Consider the following 16,852-nt stretch of genomic DNA (forward strand, 5'->3'; position numbering starts at 1 on the left):
CTCACTTGAAATCTGAACATACCAGCCCCCACCCCGCGCGCCCCAAATCTCTCCTTGCTGGGTAGCCATGGCTACCCGACGTGCCATTCGTCCGCTAGCCCCGCCCTTTTGTCGACAACCCTTCTTTCTCAGTGGAGGATAGGCCCGTCGCTCTCCCTTCCGGAGGAGCCGGTTGGCTACAACGATTCCGTTACACGTCCCGCCTCTTGAGGCCCGTTGTACCTGTATTTGCGTGCGTGTGGGTTGGCTCCTTGAATCGGCGCCTTTTCATTGGCGGGATTCGTTCTCCCTTGCCATTCATTGGAGGGATTTGGATCTCTCTTTTTTTTTGCGCCCACCCCTCGGATGCCTTCGCAAAGCCACATTGGACATCTTCGCCCGTCGCTCCGCGCAAGGAAAGCTCTGATTGGTAGGCGGTTTGCTTCTTCTTCTCCCACCCCTCAAGGTTTCGCAGAGGGGAGGAGGCGGCGGCGGAGAAGGCGTTCGGCGCAAGCGCAGTGCCCGCCGTTTCCGCGGCGAATGGGGCCGCGCTGCGGATGGAGCCGCTGCAGAATGGAAGCGGCGAGGAGGGAGAGGAGGCGAGGCCGCCGCCCGCGGGCGCCATGGCGTCGGGGCGCGAGGCCGGACCCCCCGCGGAGCAACGGCTGAGGCGAAGCCCCGCCCCTGCGGCCCTGGCCGGGCGGCGGCGCAACGGCGCCTCTGGAAAGGCGGAGGCCGCGGAGCGTCGCGAGGAGCGCGCTGGCCCCGCCCCCCGGCCGCGCCTCGACTCCCTCCGCAAGAACCGCCCTCGTGAGTGGCTGCTAGGGGGCGCCGGAGGGGCGGGGCTTGTCCGGGAGGGGCGGGGCCTGGGAGAGGGGGAGGGGCCTCGCGGGGTTAGGGCGGGGCTCCCTAGCAAATAACTAGGCATGGCTTGTCTTGAGCTTTCATTTATTATTATTAAAATTATATTAATTATTAATTAATTAATTAATTATTAATTATAATTTTATTATTAAAATTATATTAATTTTTGTTGATTAAATTTGCATTCGATTTAATTATTTTATGAAATTTATACACCGCTAGATTGTGTAAAAAAAACACCCCAAACCCTCAAAAAGATAAAATGAGGAACCATATTTTGCTCTTTTCAGGGTAGGATTGGATTTCACATTGTTACTTTACCTTATTGTTCTGACTTCCTTCCACCTCCATTTCATCTCTCTTACTGCATTTGCAGCCCACCTTTTTTCTCTCCCTCCCTCCCTCCCTTCCTCAGCTTCATTTTAGTCTCATGACAACCCCATGAAGTTGAAACAAAATAAAAAAAATTCCTTCCTGTAGCACCTTAGAGACCAGCTAAGTTTGTTATTGGTATGAGCTTTCGTGTGCCTTTTTCTTTTCTACAAAAAAAATAGATTGTACCTACCTGTAACTAGAACCCATGAGGTTGGTTAGGTTGAGAGACAGGGACTTCCCTCAAGGGCCTCTCTCAAGTTTTGTGACTGCGTGAGGGTCTGAACCCTGGTCTCCCAGCTCCTAGTTAAACGCTCTGACCACTACCCTGCCCTGGCACTTCACAAGAACCTTGTTGATGTAGATTAGGGGGAGGGAGAGAGAGAGAGGTGGATATTGCTGGCTCAGAATTGCCCGTGGAGCTTCATGAATGAGTGTAGATTCGAACTTGAGTCTCCCTGGTCCTCATATAAATATTTTGGTGGCTAGAATTTGCAGACGGAGCTATATAAATTGTAGCTTGAGAAAGGAAAGATTGTGTTATCTGTGGCAGCCGATAAGAAAAAGAAGAGGCTTGTGACTGCTTTTATTTATTTAACCCGGGAATTTCCAACAAAGCTTACACAATTTCCAAATTCAGAAAGCAAAATTAAAGTACAGTGTAGTAATTTAAAGTAGTATACTGGCTATGTACTGCTCCCATTGGAGATTGCATCTAAACCTAACCCAGTGCAGCTAAACCTAATGGAATGGCATTAAAAAGCGGAGGGGAGGCCTTTTACAGTTGGGGGGAGCCACTACTGAGAGAGCTCTGTTGCTGGTAGCCCAAGGTTACCAGATTTTTTTCAATGAATCCGGGGACACTTTAAATAAATACATAATACATACTTACTACAAGTTCGGGACATTGATGCTGCAGCGATGGCAGTGCCAGAGGGGTGGCTGCCACCTTGACCTCAACCGCCACCTTTCCCTTTCCTCCGAGGCTTCTATCTCTGTGAGCCTGGGCAGCCCCTGAGTTGTTGGTTCTTCGGTTGTGGTGGGGAAGCGGTGCGTGGTGGGTCAGGCATGGAAGGTGGAGAAGGAGGGCCGAGAGCGGCAGCGGTGGTGAGGCTCAGGCAGTGCGATGCCTCCCTTCCCATCAGAGCAGCCCCAATCCCATTCCTACTTGCGTGCAAGCAGGAGGGGGTGGGGATCCCTCAGCTGGGAAGGGAGGCTTCCCGTTGCCTAACTGAGAGATCCTTGCCCCTTCTTGCTTGCCCGCAAGCTCTGATAGACAGCGTGAAGCCTCCCTTCACAGCTTAGTTGCTGGGGTCAGGGAAGGTGGAGGCAGCTCGGCAGCTGTATCTTAGAGCCCCTGAACCACCATCATATGGGGACTTCAGAGCAGCTCCTGAATCCAGCCACAGCCAACTGCTCCGGGCTGCTGAGACTGCCACCACTGCGTTTCCCGGGGACATTAGATGAAATCTGGGGACATTCGAGGGATGGAATTTGTCCGGAGACCTATTCGCAAATTCGGGGACTGTCCCCAGGAAACGGGAACGTCTGGTAACCCTATGGTAGCCTCTTGTACCTCAGATGGCTGAGGAACCCAGAGATGAAAGTTTAGTGTAATGCAGAGGCAGGGAATCAAATAAAATACTGTGAAACAGTGCTATGAGATTCTGTGTGAAGAATGCCCTGCTTATTTAGATAGTACACATTCATGGACTTTCATAAATCTAACAGAGGAAATCTTGTTTCTAAATGAATTTTTTAAAAATACATATACAATTGGGTCATGTATGGCATCAACTTTAGTACATGTGCATTTTTTAAAAATCTCATTTTGAAGACCAATTCTGTATCTGACATTACACCACTGCCATCTTGTTCATTCTTTGCTCATATAATGGATGCCACATGGCTTATGCCACAAGAAACCCATTTATCTTAAAGGATGCCATGAGATTGTTTGCTGAAACAGGTTTATGTGGCTATTTTTCCTGAATGTACATACATGTCAGCAAGCTGAAAAACTCTGGAATTCATTGTCTGAATAAACACGAGGCTTCTATCAGGATGGCAGGCATGAAAAAGCTGACTCTGAATCTTGAGACTGTCCATAATTATTACAGAAGAATCTTGTGTTTGTAGCTTGAGAACTAGGGCTAGATGCTGTTCTGGTTTAATCAGTCTAGAGTTGAAAAGAGTGTGGCTTTTTTCAAAAAAAAGAATGTGTTGATGAGCTAGCCCTGCCTTCTGCAACTTGGTGCCCTCAAAATGTTTTGGATTACAAGTCCCATCAGCCCCAGTTGCCACATTCCGATTTAGAGGAAGTGTTGGTGTTCAGTGGGAAACGCATAGATGAGGTTGGCAGATGTTTGCTGGAGGTCTTGAGTAGGGCAAAATCTCAGTGAAGGTGCAAAAGGAGAAAGTAAAAGGGGGAAGTAGCTGACGGGGTGTCATTGTTGCAAATGGGGTTCAAGAAACGATGCCATAAGACTGCCTTTGTTGTGCAGTTGCATGTTGCAATTAATTCGAGCTGAAAGGGATGTTGACACTTAGCTGCAGAAATCATGCCTGGTTTGCTGTGTTCAAAGGGTTGCTTTGCATATTTTCAGCGGCTCCCTATATCCCCCTTCACCAACTATCTGAATGTTAGGTTGATGAAATAATTACATAATTGCAAATCCTCCTGCTGCAGCTGATAAACTGCAAAGAAAATGGAGGCCCTGGCACAGGGGCTGGGAAAATTTGTTTCTTTGGTTTAGCTGCAGTTTTCTGCATCTCAGGACTGTTGCTTGCTTAAATGCTGTTAGTCATGCAAAAAATTCTGCCAGACACACAAATCTGCCTGAATTGTGCTTGATCATTATCCATGCTGGGATACAGCTGGTAATCATGTTGCACATCTGTAAATACTATTCAGGCAGTTTCTGGGGTGATACTAGATGATGCAGTTCAATATGTTCTGAAGGTTTAGGTTTTTTAAAGTGTGATTTGAAGCCATTTTGGTAAATCTAGCCTTTTCCTCACTTGCACCTGGGCATTTGGTATATAAGGTTCTCGGGCATCTTTCCAACCTGAGAAGTAAAACATTTTGTTGGTAGGAATCATGTCTACATAAAGCTACATATGCATGGCAGTTGTGATGGTGTGGAAATGGCTTTTTGTGCATGCTTAATGTCAGTCTAGGTACTCAGCACAGGTAGAAGCAAAACAAATTACTCCTTCCTTGGAGGTTTTTAAGCAGAGGTTGGATGGCCATCTGTCATGTATTAGTTGAGATTCCTTCATTGGACTAGATGACCCTTGGATACCTTCCAACGCTACAATTCTATGTTAATGCCTGATATGAGACACACATGTATAAAATATATTTTAAAAAGATATGAGACACATGTTGTTCATATGGTCATGCTTTTCAGATTATTGTCTTCCAATGAACTACTCTATTCCCAACTTTTGAATGAAAAGTGTAATGTCGGTGGACAACAAAAGAGGTTTAAAGACACTCTCAAGGCAAATCTTTAAAAATGTAGTATAAACACCGACAATTGGGAAACACTGGCCTGCGAGCGCTCCAGTTGGAGAACAGCCTTTACCAAAGGTGTCATGGGCTTTGAAGACGCTCGAACTCAGGACGCAAGGGAGAAACGCGCTAAGAGGAAGACACGCTTGGCAAATCCACACCGTGATCAACTCCCGCCTGGAAACCTATGTCCCCACTGTGGAAGGACGTGTGGATCCAGAATTGGCCTCCATAGTCGCGTACGAATACACCGTTGAAACTGTATTCATGGAAGACAATCTTACTTGGCTAAGAGTGATCGCCAAAGAAGAAGAATGAGACACAGTTCCTATAAAAATGCAGCTCCTATAAAAGAATTGGAGCCCCTTTCATAAAAGTCCCTCCCTCAAAGAAATGCAATGCAGCTGGGTCTGTTTTTCCTGCTATTAAAAAAAAAAAGAAAAAAGGTCTAGCCAATGGAATGTCACAAAGCAGATATATTGCAGGCCTTCAGTGGGGGCCAGCTTGTGGGATGAATTAATTTTATACGTGAGGCAGGATTGGAGTAACTGAGCCTGAAAGTACAATGGCTGCAAGTCATTATCCTTAACTTCTGCCAAGAAAATGTCTTGGTTGGAGATAGTATCCCTTTCCACCCCACCATCCTCATGCAGAATTGATTTGTGCGCCAGCACTGGCTAGGGGGAGATCACACGTCCTAAAACAGAGAGGCTGGAGGACCATGGGGATCCTGACAGTGGAAGTTGCTAGTTCTTGCCAGTCGTCCCCCACCGCCAGACTTCAAAGGCACATGCAGTAGTGTTCTTTGTGTGTAAAAGAATCAGGAAGACAAGTTATTTTAAAAACAAGAGTATTTTGTATAAGTGTAAGTTGTGCAAGACCAAAATTGTGGTCTTTGGGAAACATAGCCCCTGATTCAAATGGAAAGTGGACCAGCAGGAATTTGGAGTAAGAGTGTTCCTTTAGACACAGCCGTGGAAGGGACATTTGATTTGTAAGTCCCGTTGTCTCTCAGTGATGTCCTCCTCTGTCTCCCATGTTACTACAACTTGGAGTCGACCAACGAAGTTGACTGCTGGGGGACTCGGGACAAACAAAGTGAGGAACTTCTTTACACAGCACATAGTGAAACGATGGAATTGACTTCTGCAAAATGTGATGATGGCTGCCAGCTTGTGCGTGGCTTTAAAAAGGGGATTACCTCAATCCATGGAGTCTAAAGCTATCAATGACTGCTAGTCATGATGGCTGTGTTCCTGTTTCCAGTCTCAGAGGCCTTGTGCAGGGGTCAGCAAACTTTTTCAGCAGGGGGCCAGTCCACCGTCCCTCAGACCTTGTGGGGGGCCGGACTATATTTTTTTTGGGGGGGGGGGAATGAAGAAGAAGAAGAGTTTGGATTTGATACCCCGCCTTTCACTCCCCTTCAGGAGTCTCAAAGCGGCTAACATTCTCCTTTCCCTTCCTCCCCCACAACAAACACTCTGTGAGGTGAGTGGGGCCGAGAGACTTCACAGAAGTGTGACTGGCCCAAGGTCACCCAGCAGCTGCATGTGGAGGAGCGGAGATGGGAACCCGGTTCCCCAGATTACGAGACTACTGCTCTTAACCACTACACCACACTGGCTCTTCCTATGCCCCACCAATAACCCAGGGATGCATTTTAAACAAAAGAACACACTCTACTCATGTAAAAACACAATGATTCCCTGACTGTCCGCAGGATTTAGAAGGTGATTGGGCCGCATCTGGCTCCCAGGCCTTAGTTTGCCTACCCGTGTCTCATGCCTCTGAATGCCAGGTGCTGGGAATGACAGTGCGAGAGGGCTGCTGGCGTCTAGCCCTGCTTCAGCTGGTTAGAGCATGGTGCTGATAATGCCAAGGTTTCAGGTTCGATCCCCATAAGGGACAGCTGTATAGTCTTGCATTGCAGGGGGTTGAACTAGATTGGGGTTTCCCAAACTTGGGTCTCCAGCTGTTTTCAGACTACAGTTCCCATCATCCCTGACCACTGGTCCTGCTAGCTAGGGATGATAGGAGTTGTAGTCCAGAAACAGCTGTGGCCCTGCCAACCACTGGTATGTGGCTCCACCAAGAAAATTACCGCAAGGCAACGTTGCCCTTGAAATGTTCTTCTCCCGTTTTAAACATTGGCTTCTTTTAGGAATCCTTGTGAATCTAGGAAGCAGCATTTAATACCTCTTCTGTACGTGGCCGCAGAGGAAGTGAGGGAGAATGCATTTCTCACTATGGCAAATGTACTTAATGCTTCTAACTTCCGCTCTTCTTATGCTAGAACAGCAACAAATAGTTCTTAACACGGCCATTAATATGTGTTTGGGGTAGTTTCCTGAACTGTTGTTTTAGCTTTGATTTTGAGAAACAGGTGACCTGGCAACATCACTTGCAACCACATTCATTCTGGTTTACTGACTGTCTCATTAATAGCATGGTTTCGGGGGGGGGGTAATCTGGAGCGGTAATTGTAGTTTACAGTCACTATCTGTAGTGCTATTTATTTCAATGGGTTAGTCAGGAACAGCTGGTTGGCATATATGGATTTATACACATGTACATTTAGCTAATGGGCAGGCCTTGCCAGGTCAGAAGTTTGGGTATAAATGTAAAATCAAAGAACAGTTCAAATTAGTTACTTATAGCAGGCATTTCCAGCCTTGAACATTGGAATGATCAGATCTTCCGCACCTGGCTTTGGTAATAAAACTAGTCGTTTTGTCTGCGGAGGGTGTTAATAAATTCTGTTGGTTTTGTACTTGATGTGTGTTTTGTGTACTGCAAGCCCTTTTTTCCTTTAGACTCTCTTTCCACTCAGATTCCCAACGCTCAGCCTTCTTGCCCACCCCCAACTTCCTTTCTCTTACGCATTTGCAGTTCTTTCCCTAATGTGGCAGAAACCACGTAGCTTTGCCAAGTTTCTAATTCATGTGTTGATGCTAGAATGTATGTGAACATTCAGCGGTGTCATGACAGTTCAGCAAGTGGTTGGGGTGAGCCCTTGTCAACTGGGGGGCGGCAACTGGGTTTTATTTTTATTTATTAAATTTGTATACCGCCCTTCATCCGTAGATCTCGGGGCAGTTCACAGCATAAAATTGCAAGATCAGTTTAGTCTCTTTAGAAATATACAGTGGATGCTCGGGTTGCGAATGTGATCCGTGCAGGATGCACGTTCGCAACCTGCATCTGCACATGCGTGGGTTGTGATTCGGTGCTTCTGCGCATGTGCAAAGTGTGATTTAGTGACTGCTGAAACCTGGAAGTAACCCATTACGGTACTTCCGGGTTTCGGCAGTCCGCAACCCAAAAAAACACAACCTGAAGCGGCTGTAACCCGAGGTATGATTGTATAATAAAACACCACCCTTGTAATGATCCCTTTTCTCCCTTATTCCTTTCAGTCTTTCCTTGGTTTGGCTTGGATATTGGAGGGACCCTGGTGAAGCTAGTGTATTTTGAACCAAAAGACATCACCATGGAGGAAGAAGAGGAGGAAGTGGAGAATCTGAAGAGCATTCGGAAATACCTGACCTCCCACACTGCCTATGGCTCTACAGGCATTCGGGATGTTCACCTTGAGCTAAAGGACCTTATGCTGTGTGGACGTAAAGGCAATCTGCACTTTATACGCTTCCCTACCCATGACATGCCTGCTTTTATTCAAATGGGCAGCGAAAAGCACTTCTCAAGCCTCCACACTACCTTATGTGCCACAGGAGGTGGAGCATATAAATTTGAGCAGGACTTTCGCACAGTATGCAATTTTTGGCTTATATGTTTTTAAGCTGCTATAGCACATGGCTAAAGCTTGCAAAACAGAGGTGCTGCATGTCTTCATAACCTCTGCGGCAGCTCTCTTTTGTAATGCTGTTTCCTGATTTTGAGTGTAAGGGCAGTGTGAAGTTGGTCTCTGCCAGCTGTGGGAAGCTTTTGGCCCGATAGATGTTGCTGAACTACAACTCCCATCATCCCTGGCCATTGGCCATGCTGGTTGGGGCTGATGGGAGTTGTAGTTCAGCAGCATTTGAAGGGCTGGATCTACACTGATATGAAAAATGCTATAAAAATGCTTTAAAATTTAGCTCTCAATGCAATTGACCATTGGTGATGGATTGCTGCTCTACAGCGTCCTCTGGTATCACATTTTTATAACACCCTTATAATGTTATAATTAACCATTGTAGCTGAGTCCCTGGTTTGCTAGATGCAAACTTTTAACATTGTTCTTGCGTTCCATGAAACAAAACTTCCATGATTCTGCCAGCTATTGCTGCTCCATCATTGCCATCTCTTCAGGATCTTAACACTGCCTTCATCAGCCTCTGTTGCCCTCTAGATATTTTGGACTACAACTCCCATTGGCTCATGCTGATAGGAGTTGTAGTCCAAAATATCTGGAGAGCACCAGGTTGGTGAAGGCTGGCTTAATGTAGGACAGCTGACTAAAGAGTTTGTATTGCACTGATTGTAGTGGTGACTGTGTTGGCTTCACCATTGGGTTGCAGGTTTGGTGTGGTTTGGTGTGCGCACAGAATGCTGCTGCTCAGAACCATGTTAGAAACGCTTTCTTAGCTAACCAAAGACAAGTGAGGGGGAAAGCAGTGAAAGGAGTTCCTTTGCATCCTCTCCATGTCTGCTTCAGCAGCTGTTCTTCATTCATTAGGCAGCGGTGCTGGTTTACGGCATGCCTGTGATTTCACTGTGAATCATAGAATTTGGTGTATTCAACAGACCTTTGCTTCTCAGCTGCTTCCTCCCTCGTTCTAAACAAAAAAAAAAGAGAATTGTATCTCATACGTACTGGGAAGGATGAATGTTGATGGTTAAATGTGGGCTAATTTAACAATCAGCTCTCATCCTTTCCAGCGTCTTTAAACTATGTTTCTCTGTCTCTTTTGTTTTTGTTTACATCATTAGATGTTTCCTGTTTTTTGTGTGTGTTTCTTCTATTGTCCTGCCCATCCTGTTTTTCAGTTTCCAGAGATTAAACCTTCATGTAATCGGACTTCAGCGCTGTGGCTAAACTTCAGAGTAGCTACTGGTGCTTGGTTTCAGAGAACCTAAATCATAATCCTCTGTGAGGGCTGCCGTTCCTTTGCCTCATGGCTGTTTGCCCCATTTCCCAATTTGCCTCAATTCCTCTGTTAGTTTGCAGTTACTGGACTCGGTTTATTTTATTAAGCTATTTCCCCCCAGCAGTTGCCAGGGCCCTCAGAGATGCTTTAAAACACATACAATTCATAAAAGCAATAGAATCAGCTTATAATCAGCATGTCCCCCCCCCCCCCAATAACCCACCTTTCATCAAAGCAAATAATTGTTTGCCGGTTTAGCAAACTGGCATAGGTTTGAATAAGCCCTTTTTGCTAGCATTGATGGTGGTGAACTTTCAGGCTTTGCCATTTCTAATTCTGAAACTCAAAGGGTCCTCATTTGTGGTTGGCCAGTGTTCCTAAGTGCTGAGAGAGAATGGAAGGGGGGTGGGACCTGTAAGCTGCTTGATGAGACCCTCCAGGCTTTCCTTGGAGTGTTTCTATATCTAGTTTTCTTCAAAGCTTGTTTCTCCAAACAGGTGAGTGACCTCCAGCTTCGCAAAATGGATGAACTGGACTGCCTTATTAGAGGAGTGCTGTACATTGATTCGGTTGGGTTCAACGGACACTCGGAGTGCTACTATTTTGAGAGCCCAACCGATCCCGAGAAGTGCCAGAAGCTCCCCTTCAACTTGGAGAACCCCTACCCTCTTCTGTTGGTGAACATTGGCTCCGGGGTCAGCATCCTGGCTGTCTATTCTAAAGACGATTACAAGCGGGTGACTGGGACCAGGTGAGCTTTGAAAGCGTAATGCTTTCCCTTTCAGATCTACTAAGCAAGTCGGGTCCACGAATCAAGTGACTTGCAGTCCATGTGCATGGCTAAGAGATACCTCTGGTGTCAGATGGGCACAGTGCAGCTGTGTCATGTACAGTGGTACCTCGGGTTAAGAACTTAATTCATTCCAGAGGTCCGTTCTTAACCTGAAACTGTTCTTAACCTGTGGTACCACTTTAGCTAATGGGGCCTCCTGCTGCCGCTGCGCCGCTGCTGTGCGATTTCTGTTCTTCTCCTGAAGCAAAGTTCTTAACCCGAGGTACTACTTCCAGGTTAGCAGAGTCTGTAACCTGAAGCGTCTGTAACCTGCAGCGTCTGAACCTGAGGTACCACTGTAGTTGCTGAGGCTGCAGTTCTGTTCATCTGGCATTGAGGCCTATTTACTACAATTGGACTTATTTTGGAGAAAAGATGCCTCGGGTTGAGCTACAAGAGTGTCATCTGCTCCCTTTTGTCTGTGAGGATGTAAAAAAATTAAGGATTTCGCCACATCCTCACATCTCTCATGAGGCTAGCGCGGAGGCCTGTGCCGTGACATTGTCTATTAACTAGTTAACTTCATTTTTGCTGGGTTAAATCACAGGCGTCTTGTCCTGCAAGTTGTTGGTCTTCTCCTCCCCCTCTACCCAACGCTTTCACAGGATGGTAGAAGTGATTTGTGCATCTTGTTTCTTTGCTAGCCTTGGAGGAGGAACCTTTTTTGGTCTCTGCTGCCTGCTGACTGGCTGCTCCACCTTTGAAGAGGCCCTCGAAATGGCAGCCAACGGGGACAGCACCAAAGTGGACAAACTAGTGCGGGACATTTACGGAGGAGACTATGAGAGATTTGGGCTTCCCGGTTGGACAGTAGCATCCAGGTAAGGCCACACCTGGTGTTTCAGTAGGGGGCATGAGGCAGCTTGAATAACTTTCGCCCATCTGTTTGGTTTTGGCAACCTGGGAAAAGGTGGCTTCTGAATGAGCCTCTGAATGTCAGTTTTGGGGAATTGCAAATTGGGAGAGCACTGTTGAGCTCATGTCCTTGCAGGCTTCCAGTTGGCTACTGCAGACTAGATGGGTCTCTAGTCTCATTCTGCCATGAACCTTCCTTAAGTTTTTATGTTTTTTAGCTATTGTAGTGCACTGCATTTAATTTTTTTGCTCGCCCAGAGCCATTTGACATGGGGTAAGCTAAGAATCAGGGACGCAGGTGGCGCTGTGGGTTAAAGCCTCAGCGCCTAGGACTTGCCAATCGAAAGGTCGGCGGTTCGAATCCCTGCGGTGGGGTGCGCTCCCGCTGCTCGGTCCCAGCGCCTGCCAACCTAGCAGTTCGAAAGCACCTCCGGGTGCAAGTAGATAAATAGGGACCGCTTACCAGCGGGAAGGTAAACGGCGTTTCCGTGTGCGGCTCTGGCTCGCCAGAGCAGCGATGTCACGCTGGCCACGTGACCCGGAAGTGTCTCCGGACAGCGCTGGCCCCTGGCCTCTTAAGTGAGATGGGCGCACAACCCCAGAGTCTGTCAAGACTGGCCCGTACGGGCAGGGGTACCTTTACCTTTACCTTTAAGCTAAGAATCAGACAAACGAAAACTTGTGTCAACCCTGAAACAGAGCAGCAGTTTTGCTTCAGATGAATGAGCATAGGAAGTACCAATGAGCATAAGAAGTACCAATAGGACCCAAGAGAAGAATTGTGTCTCTAAGGTTCTTATGCCCATATTCCCCAGGCTTCCTCAGGCTTGATGAGCCTGTCTTGTAGCCTGTGGAAGTGTGGGCGTGGAAGAGGGAAGTGAATCAGGCACGGGACTAGCCCAACTTTCATTCCAGTGCCACTTTTAACTGGCAAGGGGCTTCAGCTCAGCACCTGAATGCATGGAAATGCATGGAATGCATGGAAATTCACACTTGATCGTGAGGGTGTTGGGTAGCAACTCTTGGAAAAGCTTCTATGGACCCAGTAGAATAGACTCGCTCCCATGAAAGTTGGTGGACTATCCTTCCTTAGAGGTTTTTAAGCTGAGGCCAGATGGCCATCTGTCAAGGATGATTCAGTGGGTTGGACTAGATGACGCTTGGGTCCCTTCCAACTCTGATTCTAGGAACTAAAAGTTGGCAATCCCGTATGTTTCTCATGTAAATGGATTTTTAGGTGGGGGAAAAATTGTGCACAATTTTCTGTCCAGCTTTGGAAACATGATGAGCAAGGAGAAGCGAGAGGCAGCTAGCAAGGAAGACTTGGCAAGAGCGGCTTTGATCACCATCACGAATAACATCGGCTCCATAGCACGGATGTGTGCGCTTAATGAGGTATGGAAAGAGAGGAGCCGGGGAGCCAGTCAAGGGAAGTGTGTGCTTTTCAGTTCCTCATGGTCCTGTTGGTGGAGGCTGGGAATGCCTTCTGAAAGCACTATCTGTCTTGTTGTGGTCTGTTGTGAATGAGCAGCCAACTGTTTTGTGCTTCCCACTTTGCTCCTCTCCTGCCACGAGCTGGAGAAATAAACCAGGAATCTTTGGTTTCCCGTTACATCTGAACGAAAGATGGTGGTTGGCTGCTCATTTACAAACCACAGTCAGCAAACTGCCCCTTAAGCTGTGGTTTGTGGTTGGCTTGCTGACTGTGGCTTCTTAGGGAGTAGCAAAAGCCAGGATCCCTGCTTTGAATGTTTCCCGCCTTCCTTTCACACGGGGGGAGAGTGAGAATGATCAGGCAGCATGCACAATAAACACTGATAAACCAGAGAGTCTGGCTTAGCGTTGTGTGTGAATGCGGACAATGAGTAAAGAGCTGTCTTTTTGCTCCGGTGAGCAGTGAGAATTGCTGATTCTGAGGCCCTGCACTGCACCATGGTCCAGCAATGCCTCTGAGCCACTTCCTGTTGCTGTCGAGATGTGCTGGGCAGCATTGACTAGGGATATTGTAAACCTGTTCCAAACCAAGCTAAATAATGTTTCCAGGTTTCCGATGAACCCTACTGTTAGATTGTAAACAGTACAGAGAGCTTCCTTTTCTGAGGGTAGTCAGGAGAGACAGAGAGGAGGATCTTTGGAGTCACTGCTGCTTCTAAAAGGGATAAAACTCCCTCTCGAGGCTGAGGACTTCAGCCGAGGAAGAGGGAGCGTGCCAGGAAGTAAGTTGTCTTGCAGCAAGAGTTGCTCCTCCTATCCCAGCTTCTTGCGCGGCATTACCCAAGCTTGGTGCTTTCAGCTTCTTTACAGTGCTGCCTTGTTGCAATCATGTCAAGCAGCATTGTACAGGGCTATGAAAGAGCCAGGCCCTCTCATCTTTTGCCTTGGGGCATCCGTGGCGCAGCAAGGAAGGCTAGCATCTCCTGCCGCTGTAACCCATCGCCTGATATAACAGCAGCTCCAAAGAGAAGCCTTTGGGGGACACTCAGTGGAGGTGTGCAGTATAATTGGAAAAGCAGAGGCAAAGGTGACACTGTGGTAGGAAAGGGATAGAGGAGGAAAGTGGTAACAGCCAGGACTTCAGCTTTACCTGATCTCAATTGCCTGCCTTCACCCCAGGTCTTAAGGTGAGTCGCTGATGCAGAAGTTTTTTCTGCAAGGTAGCTTGCACAATAGATATTGTGTTGACTTATTTCTCCTCTAGGATGTGAACTTCACACCACCCTACCCACCGTTGACCACTCCAGTCCCCCTCTCTTACTGGCCACAGCTTCCCCTGTCCCTAGATCCCAGTTCTCTCTCCACTGATCCCTATTTGCCAAAGCAAACATGCCACCACCTTCACAGCAGGCGCCCTGACAGTTAATATTCTGTGACTGACACTTGCCTATCAGCAGCAGCTCAGCCAGGGAATAAGGCAGGACCTCAAAGGCCACCAATCTTAAACGTTTTCTGTCCATAGGATGAAAACCAGCAGAAACCCCCAGGAATCAACTGTTCAGTTATTTTGCTCAAACGTCTCTTCTGTGATGCCTGACCCCCCCACTTCATTATCTCATTCTCCATCCTAGCTTGTCCCATTTTGCTGCAACTAATTTCCACACCGCAATCTGTTCTCTCCCAACTGGACCAGGCTTGCACCCTCTAATAATTGCTTAGCTCCTGAGCCTGGTGCTAACTTGGAAATGCAAAGCAGTGTAAAGTGGATGCTCTTAACTAACTTAAGCTACTGGGAAATGTTGGTCGTTGAGTGAGACACAAAGGCAAGAACTAAATCAGCCTTCGGCAGCTGGGTGCTCTCCATAGAATGGACTACAGCTCCAGCTAGCTGGGACTGATGGGAGTTGTAGCCCAACGACATTGGGGGCTGCACTAGGTTGGCAAAGGCTAAACTAAATCAAGGAAATGGCAGGGTGCATGTTTTAAGCATGTTTGTTACTGTGAACAGAGATGTCAAGAGTCTTAACACTCCTTCCCCCTCTTGCAGAACATTAATCGGGTGGTTTTCGTGGGCAACTTCTTGCGTATCAACACAATCTCGATGAAGTTTCTGGCGTATGCTTTGGATTATTGGTCAAAGGGGCAGTTGAAGGCCCTGTTTCTGGAACACGAGGTAGAGTCACATTGAAATGCAAGCGCTCTCTTTCTTCCTCCCTCCCTCCCTCTTCCCCAACTATAGCCAGGGCGGGGTAGGGTGGGTGGTAACCACCCTGCAAATAGATTATCCACTGTCTCCATCTTTTGAATAAATGAAAGGGGGGCAGGACCTGTTTCCATCTTTTATTTCAGTGCTGTGGCTCTCGTAATCTGACAGTTCAATAATCCTGAAACTCCCTCTTTGTAATTATTATAATAATTAACTGGATTTAGAGCTTAACTATCCTGAGGACGCAGGGTGGTGAATAGCAATTTAGTAGGTCATATAAAGGGAGCAAAGAGGGGAGGAGGTGGGGTAATACCCAGATATGTGTGTGTGTGTGAGAGAGAGAGAGAGAGCTGAACTTAATAAAAAGAAGGCCCCCCCACACACACACTGAAAGCAAGTAGTTCATCTGATTGTGAGGGGCGACTCAGCCAATCTCAGAGCAAGTGTGTGACAGGGTCCTTGTTTGCCTTTCTGGCTCGGTGTGGTCACACATAGTGGTGTTTTTTTCTTTTTCTTTTTAAAGGATATCTAAGCAAATTACCATCACTTTAAAATCAAAGTAATGAATAGGCCGATCTTGATCTTTGGGGCAAGTGTATTTTGACAAGCAATCTGATCCTTTGCATTTGTGCTGGTTTCGTTTCTTTAAACAGGGCTACTTTGGAGCGGTTGGAGCTCTTTTGGAGCTTTTGAATACATCCTGATTCGAGGTGGAGCCTGGGCCCAGGTTTTGCTGCTGGCAACGTCTACACCAAAGGGAACATCTCTGTTCATTCAGCTTTATTTGTAAGTGGGGGGGCGGGGGATGGTCTAGTCTGTTTGACAAATAACAGGAAGAAATAGTGAGTGACCTCAGCGATCAGTGCCGAAAAGGACAAAGGTGTGTGTGCTTTTTAAATAGCATAATCTGAATATAAACTAGTTTGTAAGAAGCCTATATCTGTTTATGTGAACTGTATTTCTCTTGCCTCTGGTAAAATACATGTTCAATCAGTCTTGCTTTGAGCAGCTCATGCTGTGAGGTGGCTGAGAGGGGGTCAGGGGCATGGGTGGTACAGGTTGTACTATTCTGAAAACCAGCCTTTGCCAGCCTGGTGCCCCTGTAAGTTTTGGACAGCAGCTGCTGTTTTTGGAGGACTCTAGGTTGGCGGAGGCGGCTCAAAACCTATTTTTAAGTTCTGTTTTTTTTAACTTTCTAATCTTGTATGGACTCTTATTAATTTTCATCATAGCACCGAACTGTATAGAATATGAAAACACACTTGAGATATTAAATCTATTTTTAAAAAGAACAGTGTGCAGCCTTATTGCTTTGAAGAAAATTGCTTTCCTGCTTGTGTTCATGTAAAGAAATTGGGGAGAAGGAAGGGGATCTGGGGAAGAGAAGGATTTAAGCCTGCATTCCCAGTTTCGGCGACACAATCTGTCAACTTCCTTCTTCTGAAGAGGCCATCTTGGAACACGGGGAGGGTGGGGATCAGAAGCCACATTCTCAGGCTGCAAGTGAGCACCAAGCTGAGCCCATCATGTAGCCTAGAGTCACTCTAGTTCCCAGAATGTTAATGGACTACAACTCCCATCATCCCTGACCATTGGCTAAGATGGCTGGGGCTGATGGAAGTTGTAGTCCAGCAACATCTGGGGACCCAAGGTCAAAGAAGATTGCTCTAGATCAGGGTTTCCCAGACTTAGGCCTCCAGCTG

General features: G+C 47.0%; 1 protein-coding gene across 4 annotated transcripts; it reads left to right on the forward strand.

Moving 5' to 3' along the window:
• The first annotated feature begins 204 nt into the window (after nt 1–204).
• On the forward strand, nt 205–16,441 carry PANK2 (pantothenate kinase 2). 4 transcript variants are annotated; one of them, XM_079990990.1, is made up of 7 exons: nt 205–409; nt 8,149–8,501; nt 10,320–10,573; nt 11,299–11,475; nt 12,781–12,904; nt 14,991–15,116; nt 15,803–16,441. In XM_079990990.1, the coding sequence occupies exons 1-7, from the start codon at nt 346–348 to the stop codon at nt 15,851–15,853; spliced, it is 1,149 nt and encodes a 382-aa protein (XP_079847116.1). In that variant the 5' UTR covers nt 205–345; the 3' UTR covers nt 15,854–16,441. The 4 variants fall into 4 exon arrangements, with proteins under 4 accessions (XP_079847116.1, XP_079847115.1, XP_079847117.1 ...); XM_079990989.1 differs by lacking the exon at nt 205–409 and adding an exon at nt 474–789; XM_079990991.1 differs by lacking the exon at nt 205–409 and having other exon boundaries at nt 8,218–8,358.
• The last annotated feature ends 411 nt before the right edge of the window (nt 16,442–16,852 follow it).

This window comes from Podarcis cretensis, assembly GCF_951804945.1.
Source record: "Podarcis cretensis genome assembly, chromosome: 9".
Taxonomy (NCBI): domain Eukaryota; kingdom Metazoa; phylum Chordata; class Lepidosauria; order Squamata; family Lacertidae; genus Podarcis; species Podarcis cretensis.

What these genes read in the sequence shown, in the direction of transcription:
- PANK2 (XM_079990989.1), top strand. Translation starts at nt 537, where the DNA reads ATGGAGCCGCTGCAGAATGGAAGCGGCGAGGAGGGAGAGGAGGCGAGG. An exon ending in TTGAGCAGGACTTTCGCACA is followed by an intron (nt 8,502 to 10,319) that starts GTATGCAATTTT and finishes TTCTCCAAACAG; the next exon opens with GTGAGTGACCTCCAGCTTCG. An exon ending in GGTTGGACAGTAGCATCCAG is followed by an intron (nt 11,476 to 12,780) that starts GTAAGGCCACAC and finishes TTTTCTGTCCAG; the next exon opens with CTTTGGAAACATGATGAGCA.